The sequence below is a fragment of the Sphaeramia orbicularis genome, chromosome 19, assembly GCF_902148855.1.
Source record: "Sphaeramia orbicularis chromosome 19, fSphaOr1.1, whole genome shotgun sequence".
Lineage (NCBI taxonomy): Eukaryota > Metazoa > Chordata > Actinopteri > Kurtiformes > Apogonidae > Sphaeramia > Sphaeramia orbicularis.
In genome coordinates this window covers 16,031,370-16,058,719 of record NC_043975.1, presented here as the reverse complement: position 1 = coordinate 16,058,719, position 27,350 = coordinate 16,031,370, and the positions used below count along the sequence as shown (strand labels likewise).

The window sequence follows — 27,350 nt, the reverse complement described above, 5'->3', positions numbered from 1 at the left end:
GGAAAAGAGAGTCTCTGTGAATTCCAGATGTCCAATAAAACCATCAAGGCCGTCACCACTGACTGTCAGCTTGGAAGGCCGAATAACAAAACACAGACCTGAGTTTCAAAACCCCTCAAGGTTATGAAAATTAGATATCATCTTAGAAGGCAAGAATTTCTTACATGCACTGAATAGTAACAATGTCAAATGTGGTAAAGTTCAGACTGATCTTTTTCTTTCCATTGATACTATTGAACTCATCCTGAAACCAGTATGTTCACATTATCAGGAACTACCCACAGGTCATACAGAAGTGCTTTGGTTATATATACAGTCGCGGAAAAAAATTATTAGACCACCCCTTGTTTTCTTCAATTTCTTGTTCATTTTAATGCCTGGTACAACTAAAGGTACATTTGTTTGGACCAATATAATGAGAACAACAAAAATAGCTCATAAGAGTTTAATTTCAGGCTGATATCTAGACATTTTCCTTGGTTTTCTTGATAATAACCAAAATCACTTCAGTTCTTACATCAACAGTTATGGCATTGTACTGACAAAAACAGTGCTTTTAGGCATTCCATGTTTTCTTTTCTGTCTGTTTTAGTCACATGATACACACAGGAGTTAGTACTTGATTGCATAACCATTGTTTCTGATGACTTTTGATGGTCTAATAATTTTTTTCTGCGACTGTATGTGGTGACATCGCATATTCATCTCTTTATTTTCTTTCAGACCACAGCCAAAATCTCTACTGTGCTTTGAGTTGTATATACACTCAGGAAGCTGTACAGTAGCTTCTGTGGACATTACAGCAAGACTTGCTCACTAAACAAGCTTTGCTAATGAAAAGCTAAAGTATTCAGAAAACAGCAAACAAACTCTGTAAGCATATCCTTAAAAAAAAAACCTCTTTGCATGTAGAGTAATTGGTTAGTTAAATGGAAATATTTGATTAATGCAGTTTAAGTTGAATTACTTCAAGGACTTAAAGTATCTGTTGAAGTTAAAGCACTAAAATAGTTTTAAGAGCCACTTGAAGCATTAAGCGGTGGAGCTAAAATCAGTTGAAGTGCAATATTAAATTAAAGTTTAGAGCCCGTTGGAAGTCAGTTTGTTCTAATGGCTGAAAGCAGTTAAACTGTCAGCTGAAGTGTAACACTAAAAACCCACAGAGTAAGGTTCAAAGTGAAATTCATCTCCATCCATTTTCAACCACTTTTCCATTGCAGGTTTGTGAGATTCTGGGCAATTGGAGGCTGATTGTGAAAGTACTCAAAGTAATCTGGTCTGGACTATAACAACGTTATGTAAATTAGTAGTTTTTCATATAAACAACCCAGCGCCAGTTGTTTATTCGCAGATATTGGCAATGCTTTTTCAGTTTCATTTCATACACTTTCATTTCCACAGTCTGAACATGCCCTTTTTTCTTTGCTTCTATGAAGATGCGCAATAAATTTATCCATGTCTCTGTTGGTCACCCTGTAGTGACCACTGAGAAGAAAGTGAGGCATTTTGGTGTAGTTTGTTTTCTCCAGGCAGGTCATCAGCAGATGAAAAAGATCCATTAAAGCAATTGAAATGTCATCTGCAATCAGAGAAAGAAGTGGTTGTAGCCACTGTGACATCCAACACTGGTTAGTGGACCGCTACAACAGCCATGAAATTGGCATTTGTACTTTTTTTTTTCTTTTTTTTGGGGGGGGGGGCTGGAGGACACCAAAGGGCTAGGGAGTTGAGGAGAAAAGGGGCAAGCTACCACAAAGTTACTGAAACCACAGACTGTGCTGCTAAATAGGAAATGTCATGTTAAATGTCACCAAGTAATTTCAGCGAATCACTGTATTTTAGCACATAACAGTTGTGTCTTGTGTCTAATAACTGTAACGCTACCTCGGCACAGTGTATAAACCTGCTAATTAGCTGACAGAATGCATAATTTTCCTCAAGTACTGTAAGTTATATTAACAAGCCAGGGCTGTAATCAATTAAGAGTAAAGATGTGGTTCAGAGTCATGTGATGGTCTTGTCTGTATAAATTTATGACAGCAACTACAGTAGAGCTCTGTCAGGAAAAAGGTAGGTTTAATTCAGTAAAGAAGGTCAGAAGCTCAAAAAGTCCGACTCAGCAGGAAAATAAGTGAACATATACGTAAGCCAAAGTCTAGATATCAGACCGCAAAGCCTTCTGTTAGGCTACGTTCAGACAGCAGGTCTTAATGCACAATTCAGATTTTTTGGTGAAAGCTGATTTTTTTGTGTGCTCGTTCATATTACACATTAAATGTGACTTCTGTCAGTTTTGGGTATGAACTGAACGTTAGCCTGAAGTGACCCACATGCGCAAAAGAGGTCCTGACGTAATACGTGACCACGCAAGCACGCACTGTGTTTACGGAAGTCACACTCCTGGGACGCAGAATTGTGACGCTTGTCGTATTTCAATGACATAAAGGTCGGATAAATGTGACCTGACCATTCAGACTGAAGTCGCATTGCAAAATATCAGATACGTATTGGATTTAGGACTACGTATGGAAGTGGCCTGGGTCAGATTTGAAAAAAAAAAAAAAAGATTTGTGCTGTTCAAACTGTCTTTAACAGATCGGATACAGGTCACATGTGGACAAAAAAATCGGATTTGGCCCACATTCGCCTGCAGTCTGAATGTAGCCTTAGTCCACTTTTTTGTATGGAAGTCAGTCGGAACCAGGCTTTCCATAACCCTAACCGACAGCTACTACATCTTGATTGGTCAAAATAGCATCGATGTCTTACAATCTTCACATGTTGCATCAGCTGACAGTTTACATTATTGGTCTGTTAGCTTAGTGCTGTTTGTAGACAGAGAACAGCCACAGTAAAAACACAAATCACCTCTTTTTTTCTGTACATGTTATGTTTGCATTGCACTAAAAAGCAGCAAACAAAACTTTATACCTTCATAAGCTTCATAATCAAATTCATCAGTGCATAAAAAACACTCAATTTAGCATCAAACCCTTTCCTTTTACTTTAGAGCTTTCAACAGTTCTCATCCGCAAATCTTTTAATTTTCTTCGCCATGGGAAAACCAGCAGAGTGCTCACTACTCCCTCTAGTGGTCACATACAGTCACAATTAGATTGAGGCCATGGCTGTGAATAAATACAGTTCATAACTCTTCTATACAATACACTGACTTGTTTGACATAAGGGCCCAATCCCGTTTCACCCCTTAGCCCCTCCCCCTTACCCCTAGACCCTTGACCGTTGCACTTGGAAATACCCCTTGACACGAAGCTGCAAGGGTTAGGAGTTGAAACATTCCCCTATGAAATGGGACAACCCGTCGTGACCTGTTACGTCATCAGCAGAGACCGATGCCGCTATTTCCAGATGCGACAACTTTGTTTCCGCAAGTATTCACCATGCCGTCAGTAGCTGTAACTGTGTCTGTTGCGTGGGCTTTGGTCATCTTTTTGCGGCTATCAGCTATAAACAGCGTAAATGCGATCTATAACACATTGAAACGGCATTAAACGGTCGATCAGACGATTAAATATGTACATTTGTGTGTTTCTTTCATCACACTGCTGCACTTTTTGGCTGTGTTTACCTCCATCTTGCTGATGATTCAAACAGAATTATGGGAAATTTCTCCTACCCCTCCGTTCGTAGTGTGGTCCTGGAAAATTTCCATTTAGTGGGCCACACAGCGCTCCGCCTTAGCCCTTCCCCTCCATCTAACTGAGAATCGGGACAACATTGACCCTTCAGGTGTCATGCAAAACAGAGGGGTATGGATAAGGGGGAGGGGCCAAGGGGTGAATTGGGATTGGGCCAAGGTCATAACTCTTTTTTCTTGAACACTTTAATGATACTTTTATGTACATCTTGAATCTTGTGAAGTGAGCATATTACTTTCTTTTTTTTTTTTTTTTTTTTACTTACAATGCTTTAGCTTCCGTTTCAAGGTGTGTTTGTTGGCTCTCTGCTGAAATACAGCGCAGGCACGGGAAGTGTTTGTTACATGTAATTTATATATAAAATGTAAGAGGTGTCGAAGAGTAGGAGCGAAAATGTCAGTTGAACAGTAAATGATATAAATTTTAGTCAAAGAAAGTGGAGGTGTGTGTGCCGCAGACAGCTGAAGTGTGAGTCACCATGTGAGAGGTGTCAGCAGTTGAAATGTCGCCTGAAGCATATTAGTGTATTCCATTTTGTAACAACTTGTAGCCAAAGCGAAATCATTTTGTATTTAGAAAGGAATAGGGAACACTCACTGCATATCTGTAGGAATAAAGATGCTGCAGAAGACAGTACAGTTTCGTCCCACGTTTAAGTACGTGAACCTGAATGAAACGGTGACGAAGCAGCATGAAAGCCAAGAAAACAAGCCACAGAAACAACCTGTATTTTGTTTGTTGTCACTGTTTGTCTTATGAGTCATTCGTTTGTCTTCAACCGGCTCGCCTCGCCTCCCCCCCTTTTTACCTTTTATCTCACCCCTCCACTGCCTCCCACCCTTACACCTCTGCTTTCTGCCTCCTCCTCTGACTGTCTGCACCTCCACATGTAGCTGCCGTATAAACCGAATCCTGGAGTCTCCACGGGGTAATGCACTGCTGGTCGGAGTGGGCGGCAGCGGCAAGCAGAGTCTGACCCGTCTGGCTGCCTTCATCTCCAATCTGGAGGTTTTCCAGATCACCTTGAGAAAAGGCTACAGTATCACTGACCTCAAGGTATGACGAACAATTACATTGGAAATGCATACAGTACAGAAACAGCCACCAGAACAAGCTAGTTATGGTCAAATTCACTTTTTAACAGATGTAATGTTGTCATAGGTAGGTGCACTGCAAAACCAACTCTACTAGAAGAAGAAATATGTTATTAAATACAGGGTGCCCAAAAAGTCTTTTTAGAATTTAAAGGTGCCCTGCTACACATATTTCATTACTTTTGTAGTAATGTCTGATGTTCTACCATGGACTCTAACATTTTTTGTGGAAAAAAGGCTTTGTTTACCAAGTTTCAAGCCATTCTAATGCCGTGTTTCCACTGTGTGATACCGGCTCGACTCGACTCGGCTCGGCTCGGCCTTTTTGCGTTTCCACTATGAAAAAGGACCTGGAATCTGGTACCCGGTACTAGTTTCTTGGTATCACCTCCGCCAATGTTCCAAGCGTTACTAAACAGTGACGTATAACACTGCAGACTGCTGATTGGTCAGACAGTTTTCTCTGTGACTCGCTGTTTTACAAAAAACAGATGCGGAAGTGGACAGTAAATATAGCGGTACATTAATCCACATAACAGCCCAAAACTACAACATGGTCGGTCGAGGAGATTCAGTCTTTGGTGGCCGACGTAAAAACTCAGACGAGACAACACACAACGAGCGAGTTTTCAGCAACTCTCTGAGCAGACGACACGGAAATAACGCACCGCATCGCTATGATGTCCAGGTACTGTAAAGTCGGTCCTGTCCTGTAATGAAAACGGTCTACAGGAATACCGAGTCAAGCCGAGCCGAGTCGAGCTGGTTCCACATAGTGGAAACGTGGCATATCATGGTATAGAAAGTCTGCTGGAAGACTCAGCTCGATTTGCACCAGTTCTCATGAATATTCAACATGCTGATCCACTTGACTCTGATTGGCTAACAGCTAGCCAACAAGAGCCTGGCTTTTCAACAAGTAGAGGAATTGGCGTAAACCGAGAGTGAAACTTAACTTGCTTTGAACGTCTGATTCCCGGCTTCTATGCCCCTCTTGTACAGCCGACCTTACACAGAATTTTCGCCGCTTCTAATCTGTATCCACTGGGCTCCCCCCCCCCCCCCCCTCCACTGCTGGGCCCCATGAATTTGTCATGTTTACCCCAACTGTACGGCGCCCCAGCTTGCTGTATACAAAAACTGTCACTGAGCTAGACGAATTCTGTGGGCGTGGTCTCACGAATAGTAATGAGTTCAGGCATTAACACGTCACACTGACCAGCTTTTCTAATTGACCTGATTTCTCCGCTTAGTTCTTTTTAGTGGCAGTAACAAACAGAAGAGGTAGCGGCTCATTTTTAAATTCACTACATAACACAAACACCTATGGACCTAACATATTTCAGTGAAGTAAAAACGGTTTTGTGTGGCAGGGCACCTTTAACAAATTTATTACAAAAGCAAATAAAAAGACAAATCTATAGCCATTTATTAGGGGTTTATTTGACACTAGCGCAATGACCTGTAGGGAAACACAGGTTCAAGATCCTGGACTTCATCATTGCCAATACCAAGGGTGGGATGTGCAAAAAAAAAAAAAAAAAAGGGGGGGGGGGGGTGTTAAAATCCATATCCTAACCTAACCTAATCCTACTTGTTGTGTATTTATGCATGCTGTACCATATTTGTCCAGCAGTCACCGCCAAGTGTTCACGTGATTCTGGGCATAGCAACGTGATTGTAAGGCTATTGTATTCCAAAATTATTAATATCTCCCAAAATACTGGTCCTATCAACTTGCCGTTTCTGCTAGTCTCTTCCTTGACCAAAACTACATAAGTATGCCAAACTGCAGCAGTCAGCTCTTTCCAGATTTTGTGTGATGCCCAAGACACACGCACAAACAGAGTCCCATTCCCTTTTAAAATACTGTATAATATAACCTATTTCATCAACAGGGTACCTGAAATACGCAAATGCAGTGTGATTAAAAACTGTGAGAACCACTAAGTACATAGAACAACTCTGATTAACATATCTCATCAATTGCTTTTGTAATATATTTTTTTTAATTGTAAAGAGACTTTGTGGACACCCTGTATAATCAAGTTGTCTTGTATTAAGGAACTACAACTTCCACTCGGAATATGCCTATTTTGCCCGACTACATTAAAAAAAAAAACTTCAATTTATACGTCTAGACAGTGAAAAGATCATAATGTTCCCTAATAATGGCAAAACTGAATCAAGTTATGAAAGCAACAAAAACACATGAATTTAAAATGGATTTAATAAGAAGCAAGTGGTTTCAGAAAAATAAGGAACACAATCTTCTTCTGCTGGGATATTATGCAAACAATTATTTTAACTTGTTACAGAACAAAAAGTCAAGGTCAGAGTATTAGCTTTAATATCCAGGCAAGTCAAAGTTAGATATATTGTATTTTTCTTCAACTGAGATTTCTTCTCTAATGGAAAAAAATGCAGAGCAAGATTATTTTTGACTATTACTTTTGAAAGACTCTTTACTTCTTAAAATTCTTCTCTTTTGAATCAAACACGGACATGTCTTTGCCTCTAAATAAAAGTATAGGTACATTTACCGTGATTGAATTCAAGTTTGGGAAATAACATGAAATAAAATGCAACGTAATTCAGCAATTTTCATTTCTAGTCAAAAGTGTCCACTGCCCAAACATTGTGGTCAGAAGTGTCCACTTTCTGAAGCATGTAATCATTTTAGGTGTATAATTTTGTACTTTCTTCAGGGTGAATATAATACATGGTCAGAATAACTACATTTTTCTTATGAATTTATTTATTTTTTATTTTTTTCCTGTGAGATGAATTTTCATTTCTTTCTAAAAAAAAAAGCTTGTCGGTAGGTGATAGATTGGGTTGGGCTGACTGCTGGGGTAAGTGTATCCAACCACTTTAGGTGTTGGAATAGTTTGATTTCACAACATAACACTGTGTCACTGATCTTTAACCGATCGCATTGTAACGTACCATTTTTGTAAACATCACTCAACCCTTGCAATAACCTTAAATAATGCTTTACATCACTGGTGTCAAACATGTGGCCAGGGTTGAATTTGCAAAGTGCAAGTTAGGGCATCAAACTCAAAAATAATATAATAACTTATAAATAATGACAACACCAATTTTTCTTCTTTGATTCAGTGCAAAAAACATTAAATTATGAAAATGTTTACATTAACAAACTATCCTTTAAAAATAAAATGTGAGTACCCTGAACAAATATGAACGAACTGAAATGTCTCAAGAAAATTAAGTGCAATTTTAACAATATTCTGCCTGCTACTAAATGTTTTGTGCCTCTGTAGATCTGATCTGTAATGCATATGTATAAATGATAAGTTGAAGCACAATATTGATAAAATTGTACTTATATTTCTTAACAAATTTAATTTTTTTTCAGGTTTTTCACATCCTTTGTGTTTGGATAGTTTGTAAACATAAATATTGGCATAATTGAATGTCATTTTTTTGCACTAAAACAATTTGGAGTTGTCATTATTTATTGGCTATCATGCTATTATTTTACTGGTCCGGCCCACTTCAGATCAAATTTAGCTGAATGTGGCCCCTGAACTGAAATGAGTTTGACAGCCCTGCTTTACATAATATCCCAGAGCTGAACTACACTATATATTTTACTCTACTGTTTGTCTTATTTTTATGGCTAATGGCTAGACTTGTTTTCTATTTTACAGAAATATAGCCAAGATATATGTGCTTATCCCATCTGCAGATTTTTTATCTTAATACAAGACAATCTGGTTTGGCTTATTTCTAGTTGGACTGCTTTTACAGTGCATACATGGGGGCGTACGTGACAGAAACATAGACATAATCCAACCAGTATGTAAACATAGTACTGATAATCCACAGAGTAACCTCACTGCGAAACACATCTCGGCCATGTATCACTGCAACATAACAAATCTTTAGCCTTTTCACAGCTCAATCCCGTTATGTGTGTCACTCACCCACTCCATCTCTCTCTCTCCCTATGTCACCCAGACTGACCTGGCGTCCCTCTACATCAAAGCTGGCGTGAAGAATATTGGCACCGTCTTCCTAATGACTGACGCCCAAGTGGCAGACGAGAAGTTCCTCGTTCTGGTCAACGATCTGTTGGCATCGGGTAACAGCAGGCTCTGCTAATTACTGTGTGTCATGTTCGCAAGAGAGAAATGCTTTTGCTTTCCCGCAGCAACAAATCACTGCGGTGCTGTTTGTGTAAAATTACACACATCATTGAGAAGAATTGCAAGCAAGGCCAAGATTCACCTCTAGATTTATACTATTTATATTGAAGGTTGTGACACATAACATTATTAAATATGAATAAAAGTTATTGCGATGTGTTTCTTCGATAATGCCGTTGGCACTGTAATGGGTTGGCAGTTAGTATTCACAAAATTAAAGTGCTGTATCATTTTATACAGTGTTGAAAAAAATACAAGATAAGTGCCAACAGACATTACAATAACGCATCTCTAGGACACTAACTTGAAACAGGACTATTCATATGCCCTCAAATAAATACATCCTCATATTCCAAATTCATAAGGACAATATTATAATCAAATACAGTCTTGTTTAATTTACATCGGCAATTTGGACTGGGAGGACTACTAGCAACTTTTAGAGAATGACAGCTGATGTTAGCAAGCTTCCCAGCCTTGTGACTCTCCTCTGATATATATTTAGCATTTATCTTTATGCAATAATAACCACTGTCATCTCACAGTAGTTTATAATGGGCACCAACATTTGCAGAGTTAAAAGTGATCGCTACAAAACAGCCATTACCGTTACTACCATCGTGCAAATTAATAAATAAGCTTATTTGTTTTAACTCTGTGTATTTCCCATAAAAGTGGCTCTGTGGTGGCTCCTAATAAATATTAATTTTACACAAATCCTTTTCTAAAATTAATCCACAAATAAAAGTCAACTCACAATATTAAGCCATCTGGACTAGTTGTTATAAGTGACCAAAGTTATGCTTTTATTCAAGACACCCAAGGATGATGCTTTTAAATGTAACTTTTAAATTGAATACATGTGACTCGATAGCAGGGGTGTCAAACATGCGGCCCGTGGACCAAATCCGGCCCACCAAAAGGTCCAATCCAACCCACGGGATGAACTTGGATAGTGTAAAAATTACACTGAAGATAAAATCAACCAAGAGTGTTGAACTAGTTTTAGTTCAGGTTCCACATACAGACTATTGTGATCTCAAGTAAAATAATAACATAATAACCTATAAATAATGACTCCAAATTTTCTTCTTAGTTTAATGTGGAAAAAATATCATGTTATGCCTATAAATAATGACAACTTCAAAATGTTCTCCTTGTTATAGTGCAAAAACTAACATTAAATTATGAAAATATTTACATGAACAAATTATCCTTTAACAATAAAATGAGAATAACCTGAAATGTCTCAAGAAAATTGCGTGCAATTTTAACAATATTTTGCTTGTTACTAAATCTTTGTGCCTTTATAGAACTGATCCATGATGCGCATGTATAAGTTGAGGCATAATATTGTTAAAATTGCACTTAATTATCTTAAGAAATTTCAGTTTTTTTTGGATAATTCTCATCTTTTTTGTTTGGATAGTGTATAAATGTAAATATTTTCATTATTTAATGTTTTTGATTCTTTTTGTTTTGTTTTGTTTCTTTTGCACTAAAACAAAGAGAAAAAATAGGAGTTGTCATTATTTATGAGTTATGCTATTATTTTTTTGGTCCATCCCACATGAGGTTAAATTGGGCTGAATGTGGCCCCTGAACTACAATGAGTTTGACACCCCTGTTCTATAGAAATGGGGAAATAATAAATCTGAAAGTGTTTGTGAAAAATGAAATGGTATACTCATGGTTGATCGGTTTATTATTATTATTTTTGGCATGGGGCGGCATAATTAATTTAACTGAGTTGATAATTTGACATCAAGAAATAATTAAAATGCCCTTATTTCTACTTTATTAATAGATTTAGAAATACATCACTGAAATAGAAAAGTAAATTTATCTTAATGTCCAGACAGTTTTTTGAAGTAGAACATTACTACTGAGTAATACCTGCTCTCATTGTGTAATTATAATTGTAGAATTTCACATTTTCACCAAATGCTGTCTATAGCTAACTGTAACCAACTAATATATTTTACCAAATTTTCTCTACTAGTGATCCAGGCTACTGTTGTTCTGGAAGTACAATAATAAAGAGAACAGAAATTTACAAGAAAAAACCCCCAAAACTCAGATATTCTCTCTATATTGTAATGAGTGTTTTTCTTTCAAATGTATAACTTTATATATATTTACATCAGATTTCAGAGACTATCCAAATGATTCCATTATTTGTTTTTTACAGCTCTAATACACAGTTGTAAACATAACCTTATTTTGTCTTGGACATTGTCCTTGACATTAGAACCATAATGTTCTGTATGCTGTGGAATACAGAAGCAGGAACTACAATTATAAAGTTTGTTTTGTTTCTGTAAAGGGAGTTTCACTTAGGTTTAAGGTTTATTTACTTACCTAATATTGCATTAGAGTTGGACCGTGGCAGAGGGGGAACTCAGGAGCACTTTGGCCACTCATGTGGTTCATTAGGTCAGAAATTAAGCATACTGTTCACCACTTGGGTGCAAATGTATCCTGGTTAAATGTTTTGTTTTGTTTTTTTTTTTTGAAAGGGTTCCTTAGCGCTTAGAGAAAAGAACACTCAATTTCTAGATGGTGTACTTCACGTCAACTTAGAATCATCTCCGTGTATAGAAGGTTGTGACTTCAATCTTACACAATGTCATTTCCTCTGTAAACACCTAAAAACCTAACGTCAGAGTTTCAGTCTCATTGTAAAACGATGTAGGGAAGTTCTTCTAAGTTCTCATAATCAATTCCCTCAGTGAAGGTGTTCTGCCTGGGTGTAACATGGATCATTTTATTCATTCAAGGAGAGATCCCTGACCTGTTCCCAGACGACGAGGTGGAGAACATCATTGGCAGCATGAGGCCAGAGGTCCGGAGCTCGGGATTGATGGATACGCGGGAAAACTGCTGGAAGTTCTTCATCGACCGCGTTCGAAGACAGCTCAAGGTGAATCAGTCAGAAACAAGCTCAGGACGAGGATGCGTGTGTGTGTGTGTGTGTGTCTGTGTGTGTGTGTGTTCTTTGTTTCTCTGAATTCTTCCACTAATGATCAAAATAAGTTCTTTGGGAGAAACTTACTGCCATTAACGTCTCCCATAGAGCGTCGTCTGCATTTGATCTCCACCTTTTGGTAATAGAGCACATAGCATGCTGCCTCACACTCTCATTTACCATTCCAAAGCATAAAAGCCCTCAAACTTGGATAAACATCTGGCTTTATGATGAAGCATCTCCCCAGACAATTATCTTTCATGACATTTTCAGATGAACTTGAATACCGCTACGCGTTTTCGGAGGCGGCGGACGTCGTTATAAATCACCGGCATGAGCAGAAAAGCTGCTGTTTAGCTGCAGATAATTTCACCGCCGTGTAGCCGCTTTGTTCCCCCTGGGGAAGAGAGGGATTCCAGAAGGTTCCTTATTCTGTCATTATTACACCGTGCCCCCCCACACCTCCCTCGTCCGCCACCCCCAAGTTGCTCCCAGCTCGAGCCTCCCTGAGTTGGAGAGTGAATAAATGAGGAAGCCGGTCCCATGGGCGCAGGCTTGTAAAGAGCGGATTTCTAACTATTTGGTTCTCTGTCTCTGACTGTCTGGATAGAAAGAGGCACGTCCTCAGTAAAGCCGGTAATCTTATTTATGAAAATACGCTGAGAGTGTCTGCATGGAACAACATGTTAGACACCAGTCTGCAAATTGGGAGAAAAATCGATTTCATTTTGACCAACATGTCTAACATGGTGGTATGGATGCACACATTAAATCATCTTTTCAAGCCTCTTACGACCAGTTTAATGCAGAAAGAACAACGTATGGAGGCTGTTATTAATGCATGCTTACTCAGACTTCTAAATTTTTAATATAAGTGTTTACTGTATGTGTACATAGATCGGGAAAATGCTCAATATTTTTACTTTAACTATATGAAAAATCCATCCACCTCCTTTTAGTGCAAACCGCTGTCCTACACTGACCCCCTGTATATGAGTCACATATAACCCATAAGAACCCAGTGAGACTTATTTGGCAGTTCGAAAAATAATTTTTCTCTCTATGTAACCTTTCCTTGGTGATTTATCACTACTTATTATAACATTACTCTCAGAATTCTGCTTTTTTTTCCAGTGAAAATCATGTATTTTCCTATGTTTAACTGATTGATCATGGAAATGTTCATAAAAGCCCAGAGCAAAGTCAAAGGTTATTATATCAAAACAGAAAAAAACTGAAGAAAAAGTGACTTTTTCAGTAAAATATATCATTAACTGAACGTAAACCCAGTGTCTCCATCCACTGTCATTGGTCCAACTCTATGGGTTTTACTGGTGAATCAATGTTGTAGAACAGGGGTGTCAAACTCATTTTAGTTCAGGGGCCACATACAGCCTATTATGATATATAGTGGTAGTTTTCTCTGTTTTTGAAAGAAAAAAAGTAAAATTCCATATTGAAAATGTTTACATCTATGAACTGTACTTGAATATAACAATCAAATATGAACAACCTGGAAATTCTGAAGAAAAACGAGTGCAATTTTAACAATATTGCACCATAGTTTATCATTTATACATATGCATCACCACTTACAGATCACAGTGGATCTACAAATACACAAAATATTTAGTAACAGGCAGAATATTGGTAAAATTCCACATACTTCACTTAGGACATTTCAGGCTGTTCTTATTTGTTCAGGTTATTCTCATGTTTTGTAAAAGGCTAGTTTGTAAATGTAAACATTTTTGTGCAATTTTACTTTGTTTACACTAAAACAAAGAGGAAAACATAGCTTTTTTCATTATTTATAGGTTATTTTGATAGTATTTTACTGGTCTTACCCACTTCAGATTGAATTGACCTAAAATGATTTTAACATCCTTGACTCTTAATATCTTCAGTGTAATTTTTGCATTTCACAAATTTATCCCACGGGCCAAATTGGATCCTTTGGGGGGCCGGTTTTGTCCCCCGGGCTGCATGTTTTACACCTGTGTTGTAGAAGATGACAGTGTTTCCACGTTCCCCACGGAGCCTCTGAACGTCCAAATGGGTCATATCTGATGACCATGAAAAGATGAAAAATTCATTGCATTTAACACCAATTATTTGCATCAGGCTGCATTTGTAAATAAGAATCTGTTCTTAATTGCTTGCCTGGGTAAATAAAGGTTAAATAAAAACAAAAAAACAAAACAAAAAAAAAACAAAACAAAAGAAAACAAAAAAAACAAAAAACAAAACAAAACAAAATATACATATATATATATATATATATATATATTTACATGGATTGATAGGATTAATGGATGAACAGTTTAGATCAGTAGTTGCTTTTGGTCAACAGTACATGTCTGGGTCTTTATGGGTTAATGACTCAGTAAATACTCTATTTTTTGGATCAGACTTCATGAAAACAAAGGTAAAGCGTATGTTGTTCACGTCAAACTGGCTATAAACCTATACAGCACTGTGTTTTGTCTGTGAGAGTTGTACCAGCGCTGATTGAACACAAGTTTTGTCATCTTTGGCTACATTCAGCACCAGAGCTGCGAGTCTGAGCAGCAAGCAGAAACATCGCAGTTCGAGGTCTGTTTACGACGTCCACAGATCGTTTCCAGAAGCTCCGTTCTTGAAGCACATTGTTAGCCTTGTAGTGTAATTGCCTCAGTCATATTTTTGGCCAAATTGTGATATCTGCTTAACTTTACTTTCCTAACCCTGCCGCTTAATTTCGCATCATTGGCTATGTCCTGAAAAAAAATATGACTTAGGCAATTATGCTACGAGGCTAACGACATGATAACGCAGTGTGGAATTACACATTAAGTCTCGCTGGTGTAAAAATAGACAATCACTCCCCATTTTAGTGTTGTAGATATGATAGAATATGTCCGTTACAGCTGCTCACACACTAATTTTTCTCTTGATCACACTTATTTCTCCTTATCCTTGTCTTTCTTGTTACCATTTCATACAGCCAACTCAAAATAAGAAGGCTGTGATCTGTCATAACTGTATGAATTTATATTATTTAACTTCACTACCATTGCTTTACATATATTTCTTATTGTTAAACACGTTAGCTTGACTGCTCTCCCTTCTGTTTCAGAGACAAACTGAAAAATATTCTTCCAGATGTCACTAAAATGTTCATGTTTCAAACCATTAAAATGCAGTTACTGAACCATTTTCTCAGACATTAATCATCTGTTGTCATTTTTAATCTGCAAGTTGCACTTTAAAAGGCACTTTTAGTATGTTTGACACATTCCAGCGTGCATGTACGCATTTACAACTCTATGTACATTTTACCTATTTGTCCACACAACTAAAAAGGAAAACATATGTTAGTATAAGTTATTAAAAAGTAAATAAATACAAAGTTTCATACCATCTTGCATGCAGTCACAAAATCTCAGGATGCATTAAGAAGTTATTTACACATTTCCAAATCTGACTAGGCAGACACATTAATATACAGTTACATGATTCTATACACATTGACAAATACTTCTGCTCCAGTAATACGTTCCATAAAAAAACAATAATATTTTTGTTCTTCTGCTCATATTATTCTGACATTGCAAAATCCAAGGTCCCCGGTACCCCTTGTCCGTCAAGGCCAGACAGTATTATTTGTGAATAACCATAGCTCTGCAAATAGTCCTGTTTTTTGTTTTTTGTTTTTTGTTTTCTTTATCAGTGGACAGTTGTTAAATCTCTTTCTCAAAATCCATGTTCTCAGAAGGATTTTTGACCAGACAACAGCTCAAACACCAAAGATATTCTGTTGAATATCACTAAAATTTGCTAAAATTATGAATTTATTAGCAAAAAAAGTTGTTTATTTCACTGCCAATGGAAACTTGACAGGTTATTTTTATTATTTTGGTAGATAATATGCTCAGTCATGACAAACCCAACATCAGTTATTATCATAAAAACACACTGAAGTGGCTCTATATGCAGTTTGTAAAGGTTGTGATGTGAAGTACTGCAACATTTTTGTACATTTTTTAGGTGAAGTTAACATAGGTGATGCTTCATAAACAAATGACACATGAAGTTAGATTTTTTTTTTTTTTTTTTTTTTTTCGGGCTTCATTATTATCAGCCGTCTCTGTGGCTGCTCCTTCTGTGTGTTCTGTTTGTTTCTTTAGTGGAATGGCAGTGAGCATCTGGCTGAGCTTCTCAACAAGCCAGCTGTTAGTCTCCAACGGTGAAAAATAAGTCTGACATAGCCCACAGCTCAGCAGAGTCTCTTTATTCACATGCACGCTGGAGGCTTTATTTGCTTAATGATGGAGCTGCAAATAATTAATTTGCAGTTTTCCAGCCTTCCTCTTGACCATGAAGGAGTGCTAAACAGAGCAGGAATTCTCAGAGTCTGTCTTCGACTTTACTCTTTCTCCTACAGAAGCAAATGACTGTGATCTAGCAGCTATTAGAAGTTGTTGCGGTATCGGACTGCAGTTTGGTTTGACCTTGCTGTTGTGTCTTTGTGTGTCTGTGTGTGTGAATACATTGCAGGTGGCTCTGTGCTTCTCCCCAGTCGGCAGTAAACTGAGGGTACGAGGCAGGAAGTTCCCTGCAGTGGTCAACTGTACAGCCATCGACTGGTTCCACGAGTGGCCACAGGAGGCGTTAGAGTCGGTCAGCTTTAAGTTCCTCCAGGAGGTCGAGAATATTGAAGTGAGGACACACTCACACACTGTGTTCAGAGTCACATGTACTGTCATTAGTACTGACCCTGTGCCTATAATATTGTAATATTTGCACTATATGGACAAAAGTATTTAACCCTTTCATGCAAGGATTATAAGAACCTTAGTCAAGATTTTTTTCCTGAGTGTTTTTATTCCTCTTTAGGCATGAAAAAAACATGCCTAAAAATTTTTTTCTTCTGAACCTATTTTTCATGGAGCTGAAAAAATGTCCACCCAGCTTGACACCACATGTTTAATTTTTGAAGCAAAGAAATATGTATTTACTGATATATTTGTGAAAACTAGGAAACAAAAACATTTTAATGCTCATTGTAGGTAATTCATTTATCAGACAGGGGTAGCTGTTTGTTTACATGCTTTACCAGTTTGTCTGATAAATTAATTATCTCCAAAAATTATATGTGCAAGAGAGTACAAACCTTTACCAGACATGTTTAATACTGCTAATCTGATGTTTTCTCACATTTTAACACTCTAATACCAGTCATTACTCATTTCGTGGAGATAATATGCAACAAAAAAAAACAAAAAAAAACAAAAATCAACTTTTTACAAAAACTGTTAATTACAGATTAATAACAATAGCAAACAATTTATTTACACTTGAACATGTTACTCTAGATCAGGTTTATCAAGAACAGTGAAGTTACAGTAATGGTATGAATTGCAATGTATGGGATGATGCATAAGCGTCCACTGTGTTGGCTGATATGGAACTAAAACAACAAAACCCATGAATATACAAGAGAACAGCTGGACAATAGCTGTCCACTATAGTGACCAGTATGCACGAAAGGGTTAAACACACCTGCAGCTTGTAGGACTTCCCATTCCTGTTGATTTAAAATATTATTCTTATATAAATGTTCATGACAGTTGTTTTTAACAATTTTCACAAATGTCAGTCAATAATTCTTTACACTTTAAAGCTGGGGTGTCAAACTTATTTCAGTTCAGGGGCCAGATGCAGCTCAATTTGATCTCAAGCAGGCCGGACCAGTTTAATAATAACGTGAACATGACGTGCTGCACACTTTTAATACAGCTCGGCCAAATACAGTGTAAGATTCTGTTGAAAGTTACTGTCCTCTAATTTAGATTAGATTGTATTTGTGTAAAATGTATTACATTCATATTTACATTTGAAAGTACTCAGATATTATAATTGCACAAGGCCATTTGGTCACCTGTTTTCAATAGGATTCTGCTCCATGCCAAGATGCATCCACAGTATATATTTGGTGCAGATATCTCAAAGCATTCTTCAGATAATGCGATTAAATCATTGAATGGACAGACAGACAGACGGACAGATGACAAAACGATTACAATATCTCTTGGCCGAGCGGTAGAAACCAATAAATAATGACAACTCCAATTATTATTATTGTTTTGTTTTTTTTTAATAGGAAAAAATAAAATTATATTATGAACATTTTTATAATTACAAACCATCCTTTCACAAAAAAAATGTGAAAACCTGAAATTTCTTAGGAACAACATGTCTCATATATCTCATAATAGTCAGTAATGAGAATGATCAATTGTAACTGCTAAACAAAATATTTTTGTACATTTTCTTAAACTGGTTAATATTTGGGCTTTGCTTGAGCTCCTCACTTATATTGTTCCATAACTTGACACCAGAAATAGATAAACAACATAAACTGGTAGTTTGCAACCCAACAATGTGAAAACAAAGCGAACAATTTAAAAGTCACGGGCATCTGCATCATCTATTGGTCAAATCGTTATTTTAATCACTGGTGTTGGAGTTTAAGGATCACTCCATCTCAACTTTAAATGCTTGTTCCCACCCACCGTTAAGCGTAAAAACAGTAAGTAAACGATGACTGTAATACATTATGGGATGCTATATATCACACAGATTGCTCCGGTGTCAAGTGCTATAAAACTTGTCATTTGCATGGTACAGATTTTCAGTATTGGTCAGTCTTAGACAGCATGCCATTCTGAACACACTGATACTTTAATATACATGCAGGAACGAAGCCACCCACAAAAAAACGATGTTCACAGTCTGAAAATATAATTTCAAATGTCAGGCACCGTGACACAACGAATGTGATATTAATTTCATGAGCAGACTGGAGGCCCCCGAAAATTAAATTCAGAGCCCGAGCTTCAGGAAATATTGCTTCCCCACTAAATCTGCACAGTCATCTTCTTTTACTGCGAACTAACCACTCGTGTGATTTATAATTCCCGCAGCCCCAAGTGAAGGAGTCAGTCAGTAAATTCATGGCGTACGTCCACATGAGTGTCAATCACACATCCAAGGAGTACCTGGCTAATGAGCGGCGCTACAACTACACCACCCCCAAGTCTTTCCTGGAGCAGATTAAACTGTATCAGAGTCTTCTGGGTCAGAAGAGTAAAGACCTCACCACCAAGATGGAGCGTCTGGAGAACGGCCTGCAGAAGCTCAACAGCACCTCCGCTCAGGTACCGAACATAAACATTCAATATTATTCCCCTTTGTTAGTCACACTTCGCAACACTGTACATCATTTCAGCATTTATGGCCTGTGACTGGAGAGGAATTAGTCTCAGTAATGGTGACGAATTAGTGTTGGATCATCTACTAATGAAAACAAGATTTATGATGATTTGTGAGTAATTTATAATGTTTACAAATGCACTATCCAGTCCACAGACAGCAAAGCAGGTTTTTTTGGCAGTTTTTGGAAGCACGGTGCACACGGACGAATGTCAATTGACCTGCGAGTTTCAAAAAGTCCAAAAGCAACGAAACGTCACATAGTATTAACTCATAAAGACCCGGTGCTACTTTTGAGGCAGTTCCCAAATTATTTTATCTCTATTTTAAACCTTTCTTTACTGATTGATCACCATTTATTCTAATATTATACTCTGTATTTTGCATTTTAAAGTATAAATTAGGTATTTTCTTAAATTTAAGATACTGATTATGTTGATTTCCATAAAAGCTTAGATTAAAGTTGAGAGTTATGATATAAAAAAACAGAGAAAAGTGAGGAAAACATGACTTTTTTTTGGTAAAATATTTCAGTAACAGAACATATACCATGTGTCCATCCACTGTCATTGATCCAACTCCATGGGTTTTACTGGTGAATCAACATCATAGAAGATGACGATGTTTCCATGTTCACTACGGAGCCTCTGAATGTCCAAATGGGTCATATCTGATGACCATGAAAAGATGACGAACTGTATTTTACACCAATTATTTACATGTATTGATAGGATTAGTGATTCAACAGATACTTAACATTTTGGATCAGTTGGTAATTTTGGTCGTCGGTGGATGTTTGGGTCTTTATGGGTTAAGTAAGTTTGAACTGAAATATATAAAATACTGACATTCATTCAAGCTATAGAGTGTTTATTTGTAGAACTGTTTAATTTTGGTGGAAAAGTGCTTGCAACGTGTGACTAGAAAATATTTTATAATTACATAATCTTATCTATTGTGATTAATTGAAGTTATTTAAAGAATACCAATTAGAAGTAACACTAAAAGAGGTGTGTCTTATTTGTGTGGTGGACTAATGATATCTTGTTCCTAATACAGTTGCAGTAGTATCAAAACTTTTGCTGCGGTGTAATGCAGTGTTTTTCAACCTTTTTTGGCTCGTGACCCCATTTTAACATCACAAAGACAGACATTCAAAACAGAGACATTTTTTTTTGGCTAAAATTAATTTGTTTTTGATCATGTAATAGTTTGCTATACAATGTTGCAAATAAACATTAATTTTAGACAACATTTAGACTATATAATGTAAATTTTTATTGGTAAGATTTAATTTTTAAATTTTTTTTTTAATAAATTATTAGAAATTTCAGGTGACCCCAGACATTCAAAACAGAGACATTTTTTTGGGCAAAAATTAATTTGTTTTTGAGCGTGTAATAGTTTGCTATAATATGTTGCCAATAAATGTCAATCTTAGGCAATATTAGGCTATATAATGTATACTTTTATTAGTAAGTTTTAATTTTTTATCAATTACTAGAAATTTCAGGCAACCCATTGGAATTCCAGGCAACCCCACGTGGGGTCCCGACCCCAAGGTTGAAAAACACTGGTGTAATGAATTTATTATTACCTCGACCCCCGAAGGGGAGGCAAGGGGTATTGTTTTTGGTTCGCTTTGTTTGTTTGTTTGATTGATCACACTCTAGCAGCAAAACTATTGGTTGAATTCATACCAAATTGGGTTTCTAGATTGCCAGTGACCAAGAATAGATGTCATTACATTTTGGAAAAAGTAGGTCAAAGTTCAGATTTTTTATGAATTTAAACTTTTTTGTTTTTTTCCCCATTTACTTATAATGGGTGAAATTTCAAATGCCTATAAAAACATCAATTTTGTTTCAATTTATGTCAAACTTGGCACATATATAGAGGCAGTTGATATGCTGACATCATTGCACACATCGATTTTCATGATGACATCAGCTGGATCGATGCCAAAATAAGCTAAAATACGTGCGAGGGGCAGGGTTTGTTGTGCATGGCGCTACTTGTTCATTTATTTATTTTACATAAATAGTTGGGGAGTTTTTATCCAGTGGTTAGTACTGTCGCCTTACAGTGAAAAGGTCCTGAGCTCAAAGCTAGCATAGTTGTGTAGAGTTTGAATGTTCTCCATGTGTCTGCATGGTAAGGCTACACGATTCTGGCAAAAATGTGAATCACGATTTTTTTTCTTCGAATTGAGATCACGATTCTCTTGCACGATTTTTTCACAAAATATTTCTTGTACCACTGTCAACGAAAATGGGTTCTTTTACCTCTGATTCGTGTCTTTTTCATATCACTCCGCAAGTAGTCCGGTCACTTATGTTACCTGTTGCTAAGCGACGTCAGCTGATCTGTGAAAGTTTGCAGCTCAAAGAAACTTCCCAGCAGCACAATGGAATTTTTTCAATATTATATAATATATAATATAAAATTTTTGGAGAGGTCGACACTTTTGATTCTTGGTTAAAGGCCGAGTTATCGTCACCAGCATAAAAAAGAAAAGGAGAAGAACAGCAGAAGTCAGAGAAGTGAAAATGAAAAGACACTTGTATCTGGACAACAGAAAAGACCAACATGAGATTAACACCGACGAATGCGAACCTTGATTGGTTTTCATCCATTTCACTGTCTTTATCGCAGACGTTCCTCTGCTGTAATTCATTCTTTCTTCACTCAACTGCAGCCAACAGCAGCAGGTCACTTGTTGTAGAGACGCTTCACCATTGGTTGAGGGAGGCGGCGGCGGTTCTGCGATTGTGGGCATTTGTTTGTAATGCAGCTGTGAAATAATATGCTTAGGAATCATCCGTGTTTAGAAATGAGATCGCGTACATGTGTGAATCGAGATCACGATCTTTTAATGATTAATCGTGCAGCCCTACTGCATGGGTTGTCCAGGTACTCCAGCTTCTCCCACACTTCCCAAAAACCTTCACCTTAACCCTCAAAGACCCAAACATCCACTAGCGACCAAAACCACCAATATTAAACAATTCTACAAATAAACACTCTATAGCTTGAATGAATGTCAGTATTTTATATATTTTAATTCAAACTTACTTAACCCATAAAGACCCAAACATCCACTGATGACCAAAATGATCTAAAATGATCTAAAATGGTAAATATCTGTTGAACCACTAATCCTATCAATCCATGTAAATAATTGATGTAAAATGGAGTTTTTCGTCTTTTCATGGTCATCAGATATGACCCATCTGGATGTTCAAAGGCTTCATAGTGAACATGGAAACGCCGTCATCTTCTACAACATTGATTCACTAGTAAAACCCATGGAGTTTGATAAAGAGCAGCAGACATAGACGCTTGTTTTATGCTCAGTTAATGAGATATTTTACTGAAAAAAATCATTTTTTCTTCAGTTTCTCAGTTTTTTGGTATAATAACTCTCAAGTTTAATCTGAGCTTTTATGAACATGGACATGATCAGTGAATTAAATACTGTTAAATACCTGATTTTCACTGGAAAAATGCAAAATACAGAGGATAATTTCCTACTAAATGGTGACAAATCACTTAAGAAATGTTAAATAAAGAGGAAAAAAATCAGTTGGAAACTACCACAAAAGTAGCACTGGGTCTTTATGAGTTAATAGGTTAATTATCAATCTAAATTGCCTGTAGGCTGTTCTTCTCTGTACATCAGCCCTGTAATGAACAGGCAACATGTCCATGATGTAACACCCCCCACCCATAATTTGCCTGATGCAAACTGGGATAGGTTCCAACCCCCCAAGACCCCCCCAGAGGATTAGAGGATTCAGGAAATGGATGGAGGAATGGAAAACGATTTTGTTGGATTCCTCTCCTCTTTTGTGTCTATATATTTGTGGATAAACCAGCATTTCTTCATTTGCCTCCATGACTACAGCTTTAGAAAGAATTATTTAATGACTGTGACTCATGCTAAAAAAAATATGTGAATTCAAGGGAAATCTCTAAGAAGTCACAAAAACAAAATTGGTCTGGACTGAATAATTTAGGCTGCATGGAGTCACCAGCAGGTGGCGCTGTAGAAACAGAGTAGGAAAAGTAAAACATGCAGTTGTTTTCTATTTAAAATGACTGTGATGAGACAGAGGAACACTCATCCTCCTCATCAGTCCGAACAGCCTGTACCACAGCTGAGCAGTCTGTTCATCTGTCACATGAGCTACATGTTTGTTACTCGAGAAATGATCCAAAATACGTGTTTCCATTTCCTCTTACACACATGTACTCCTTTTCAAAAATCTCGCTCCATCGTGTCAGAAAAAAGTCAGACATGCCCATTTCTTCTAAACTGCCCCTCTTCAGATCCATTTATTTTATTGAATTTTTCCGCAGAATTTCTTTTGTTATACTACATAAATGTTTTTGCCTGTACTGTATAAATCAATCATTAAGGAATATGACATGCTTTTTTCAGGAAGTGTATAAAACATTCCCTCCAGGAATTCGCGATGTTGCGATCACGACTATTAACGCAAATTCAACCAGTCACCACAAATTCTGCGCTGCAATTTCATCCAATCACCGCGAATTTTCCGCAAATTTGACTAATCACCTTAGCCCCCTTTTGTCCACCCCTGTCTACGTGACATGTACGTCATCACGTTCACTTCCTTGTTGACGGTTAAGAAGATGAAGACGTGCGATTCAAAACACTCACATTTACAGACAAATGTCACTGCCAAAGTTCGTGCAAGTCAGTTTCCAGATGTGTTAAACAAAAGCGGAAGTATACTGTTCTGCACTGGCTGCAAAGTTCAGAACTAACATCACAACATTATTTTTGTGCAGTCCCAAAAAAGGAACTAACATCTGCTTCTTAGACAGTAAAAGGTGCTTTTAGGATACTTTAATAAAGCAGTAAGATAAAAATAAGATAAAAACAGTAAAGAAAACCAAAAAACAAAAATGAACCTCTGCCATATCTGCATTTGAATAAATACCTAAAAACATCGATACAGTACTTTTAAATATCGGTACAGTATTGTGAAATGAAATATCGCGATATATTGCCAAACCGATATTTTCTAACACCCCTACTTGTGATGGAGTCATCTTCGAAGTCGTTCACCATGAGGGAAGTGAATTAGGTACGTAAACACGGAGAGACTAACGGATTAGTGATAATTAGGCTATCACTGGGATTTTACAAATTTGAAGAAAAATTAGTGCTGAAAGTCATACGCTGCTTTAATGGATTACATTTTGTTTATAATCCGATTTATTCATGCATATTATAAATTGCTGTAATTTTTTAACTGCTTTGACTTTGATATGGGAAAAAAAAAAGAGTGACGTTGAAGGACTGTCGTACTGAATTCCTAGATGAATCACAGCTGGTCTAATAATTATTTTCACCACAAACTCCATTTGCTGCTGTAGCTGTTGCGGTGCTATCAGTGGGGGACTGTTTATTAATGGAAAGGCATCTCTTTTTTAACTTTTCATCATACCAATCCATCCATCTGTTTTGTAGTTCAATAGAAGAGGTAAACATTTTAATACTGGTTCTTATTTTTATAATCTGGGCCCTTCTAACATTTCATATTAAATTAACACTGATCTCCTGCAGAACGATGTGTATCTAAAATATTTCTGAAGCTTGTCAATAAATATTTGTAGCCTCTTAAGTCCGGTTGCAACCAGTGTCTACAGTCCCACCTGTGTTGCCATGGCAATACTATGTGATGCTGGTGGCAATATACAGATCTATACATCCACGTAACCAGAAAAACATCAGCTAAATTCTCAACAAAAGCGATCACTGAAAAACAGAAGACAACTCAAACAAGAAACACTTAAATAAGCAAATATCTAAAACGAGCTAACAGTTCAGAGACCAGTGTATATCAAGAGTAATTTCATAAAATGGCAGACCAATAAGACAAACTTTACACTGCTAAGCTAACACAAAGCAGATCCAACAGTACAAGTGTTTTGTTCTCTACTGCTAAAACCCTTTAACCCCTGACGTGTCTGTGCTGAGCCTTCTGAATGTATGATTTATTTTAAATGTTCATAAAACTTTTAACTTTTGGCTCAATAGGAAACATTTCCAACCATGCTGATAAAATAGACATCTGAGCATGCTCAGTACACCCCCCGCCACCTGTGTAATGGGGTAAAACACAGAGCAGTGAGTGAGACCGACTGGTTTGGGCTTTTTTTCTTTCTTTTTTTTTTTTTTTTAACACCGTTTTCCTTGTAGTATTTTGTTTTTACTGTTTTTTGCAGCATTGTTGTGATTTTCCTTTATTTTTTTTAAACTGTGTTTTATGGAATTTTGACCCTGTAACTGCTTTTTGGAGTTCAACCAGGTGTCAAAAAGCAGCTGGACTGATTTAGAAAAAAAGAGCCCCAAAACAAACCCTACTGGGCCTAAATTTAACCCTTTCATGCATGAATTATGACAACCTTAATCAAGATTTTTTTTTCTGAGTGTTTTTCTTCCTCTTTAGGCATGAAAAAAAAACAACAATGCAATTTATTTTTTTTTTTTAAGAACCTGACCCTTATGAACCTTAGTTACAAAACTGTCCACTCAGCTGGACACCATACTTTTCATTTTAGAAGCAAAGAAACATGTATTTACTGATATTCATTCATTTTGTGAACCCGCTTTATCCTCACTAGGGTCACGGGGGTTGCTTGGAGCCTATCTCAGCTACATAGGGGCGAAGGCGGGGTACACCCTGGACAAGTCGCCAGTTCATCACAGGGCTTATTTACTGATATACTGTGTGAAAACTATGAAATAAAAACATTTTTAACGCTGCTAATCTGATGTTTTCTCACATTTTAACAGACTGTAATACTAGTTATTGCGCACTTCATGGAGATAATATGCAAAAAAGATAACTTATTGTTAAAAAAACCAAACAAAAAACTGTTAATTATTGTCTAATAACAACTATAGCAATTTTTTACACTCAAATATGTTACTGCAGATCAGGTTTATCAACAACAGCAAAGTTACAGTAATGGTATGAATTGCATTGTATGGAATGATGCATAAGCGTCCACTGTGTTGGTTGATATGCAACTAAAACAACAAAAGCCTTGAATATACAAAAGAATGTCTTTGAACAACTGTCCACTGTAGTGACCACTAATGCATGAAAGGGTTAAATACTTGTTGTTCAGTGTGTTCCACATCCTAAATCACTTACTGATTTACATTCTGAGTCCCTTATTCAGTAAAAATCTGTCAAACTTCAACTCTTCTTTTTGTTACTGTGTTTTGACCCTAAAACACACTGTAAAGCAAAACCACTGAAGAAAAGGAATGCAAGCACATACTCACAGCAACTTTTATGACACTGAAACAGACGCAAATTCAGAGCGCTACGTTTACCTGGAATAATGTTTCAGGGGTTAAAGGGTTAAACGAGCCAAAGCAGCACAAATGTAAATTGCTGCATTATGAAGCAATGATTATGCGTTTTGTCTTTAGGCTCCCACAGAGTCAGGCTTAATGTGAGTGGCGTGGACTCCAGGTGTACTGTTGGCGGACGTCTGAGGTTTCATAGTCGAGCGTATCAATCAAGTCGAATCAGCTCGGCGTCACTTTTAAAACAGGTCGATGTGAAGACTTCCCACCGAGCAGTCTATTGTGTGACACTGAGTATGTGTACGCAGAGTCCGTGCGTTTGTAAAAATTGAGCTTTGTGTCAACATGCTTCAAGTATGCGTGGACGTCTGTGGAGTCAAGTAGGCCCAACTCTGTGTGGGCCTTTACTTTTGCTGTTTTACGGTCATAGCTCGGCTTCTACTATTGGCTAATCCACTGTTTTGTGCTACACTAGTCGCTTTTCCATTGACCCTTAAATTGTGCAAATATAACTTGCGCATAAAAATGTACCTAATGGAAAAATGACAATTTCGCCAAAAGTCTCATTTTTTCGATTAAAAGTTTTTACGCTGGCAAGAGGTGGTTTTTCAGGCGTAGCACAAATGGCATATCCCGCAAAACTGCAATGGAAAGACGTTTTTTCGCAACTGGAGTCAGGTGAATTAAAAAAACGGATGTTGACGGATGTTACAACAAGCGAAGAAGAAGAAACATGCCGCGGTATGTGTGGATACACCAGGAAACCCAATCATTTTTTAATTTAGTACGAGATAGAGGGGTAATATATAATAACAATGAATATATCTGTAAATCAACACC

General features: G+C 37.1%; 1 protein-coding gene across 1 annotated transcript in view; it reads left to right on the top strand.

Moving 5' to 3' along the window:
• The window catches only part of dnah9 (dynein, axonemal, heavy chain 9), a 344,949-nt gene that overhangs the window by 196,907 nt on the left and 120,692 nt on the right, over positions 1 to 27,350 (top strand). The window contains exons 50-54 of the mRNA XM_030122326.1: positions 4,553 to 4,715; positions 8,741 to 8,864; positions 11,709 to 11,851; positions 16,436 to 16,597; positions 18,865 to 19,098. Coding sequence (XP_029978186.1) covers positions 4,553 to 4,715; positions 8,741 to 8,864; positions 11,709 to 11,851; positions 16,436 to 16,597; positions 18,865 to 19,098 — 826 coding nt within the window. The remainder of the gene's footprint in view (positions 1 to 4,552; positions 4,716 to 8,740; positions 8,865 to 11,708; positions 11,852 to 16,435; positions 16,598 to 18,864; positions 19,099 to 27,350) is intronic.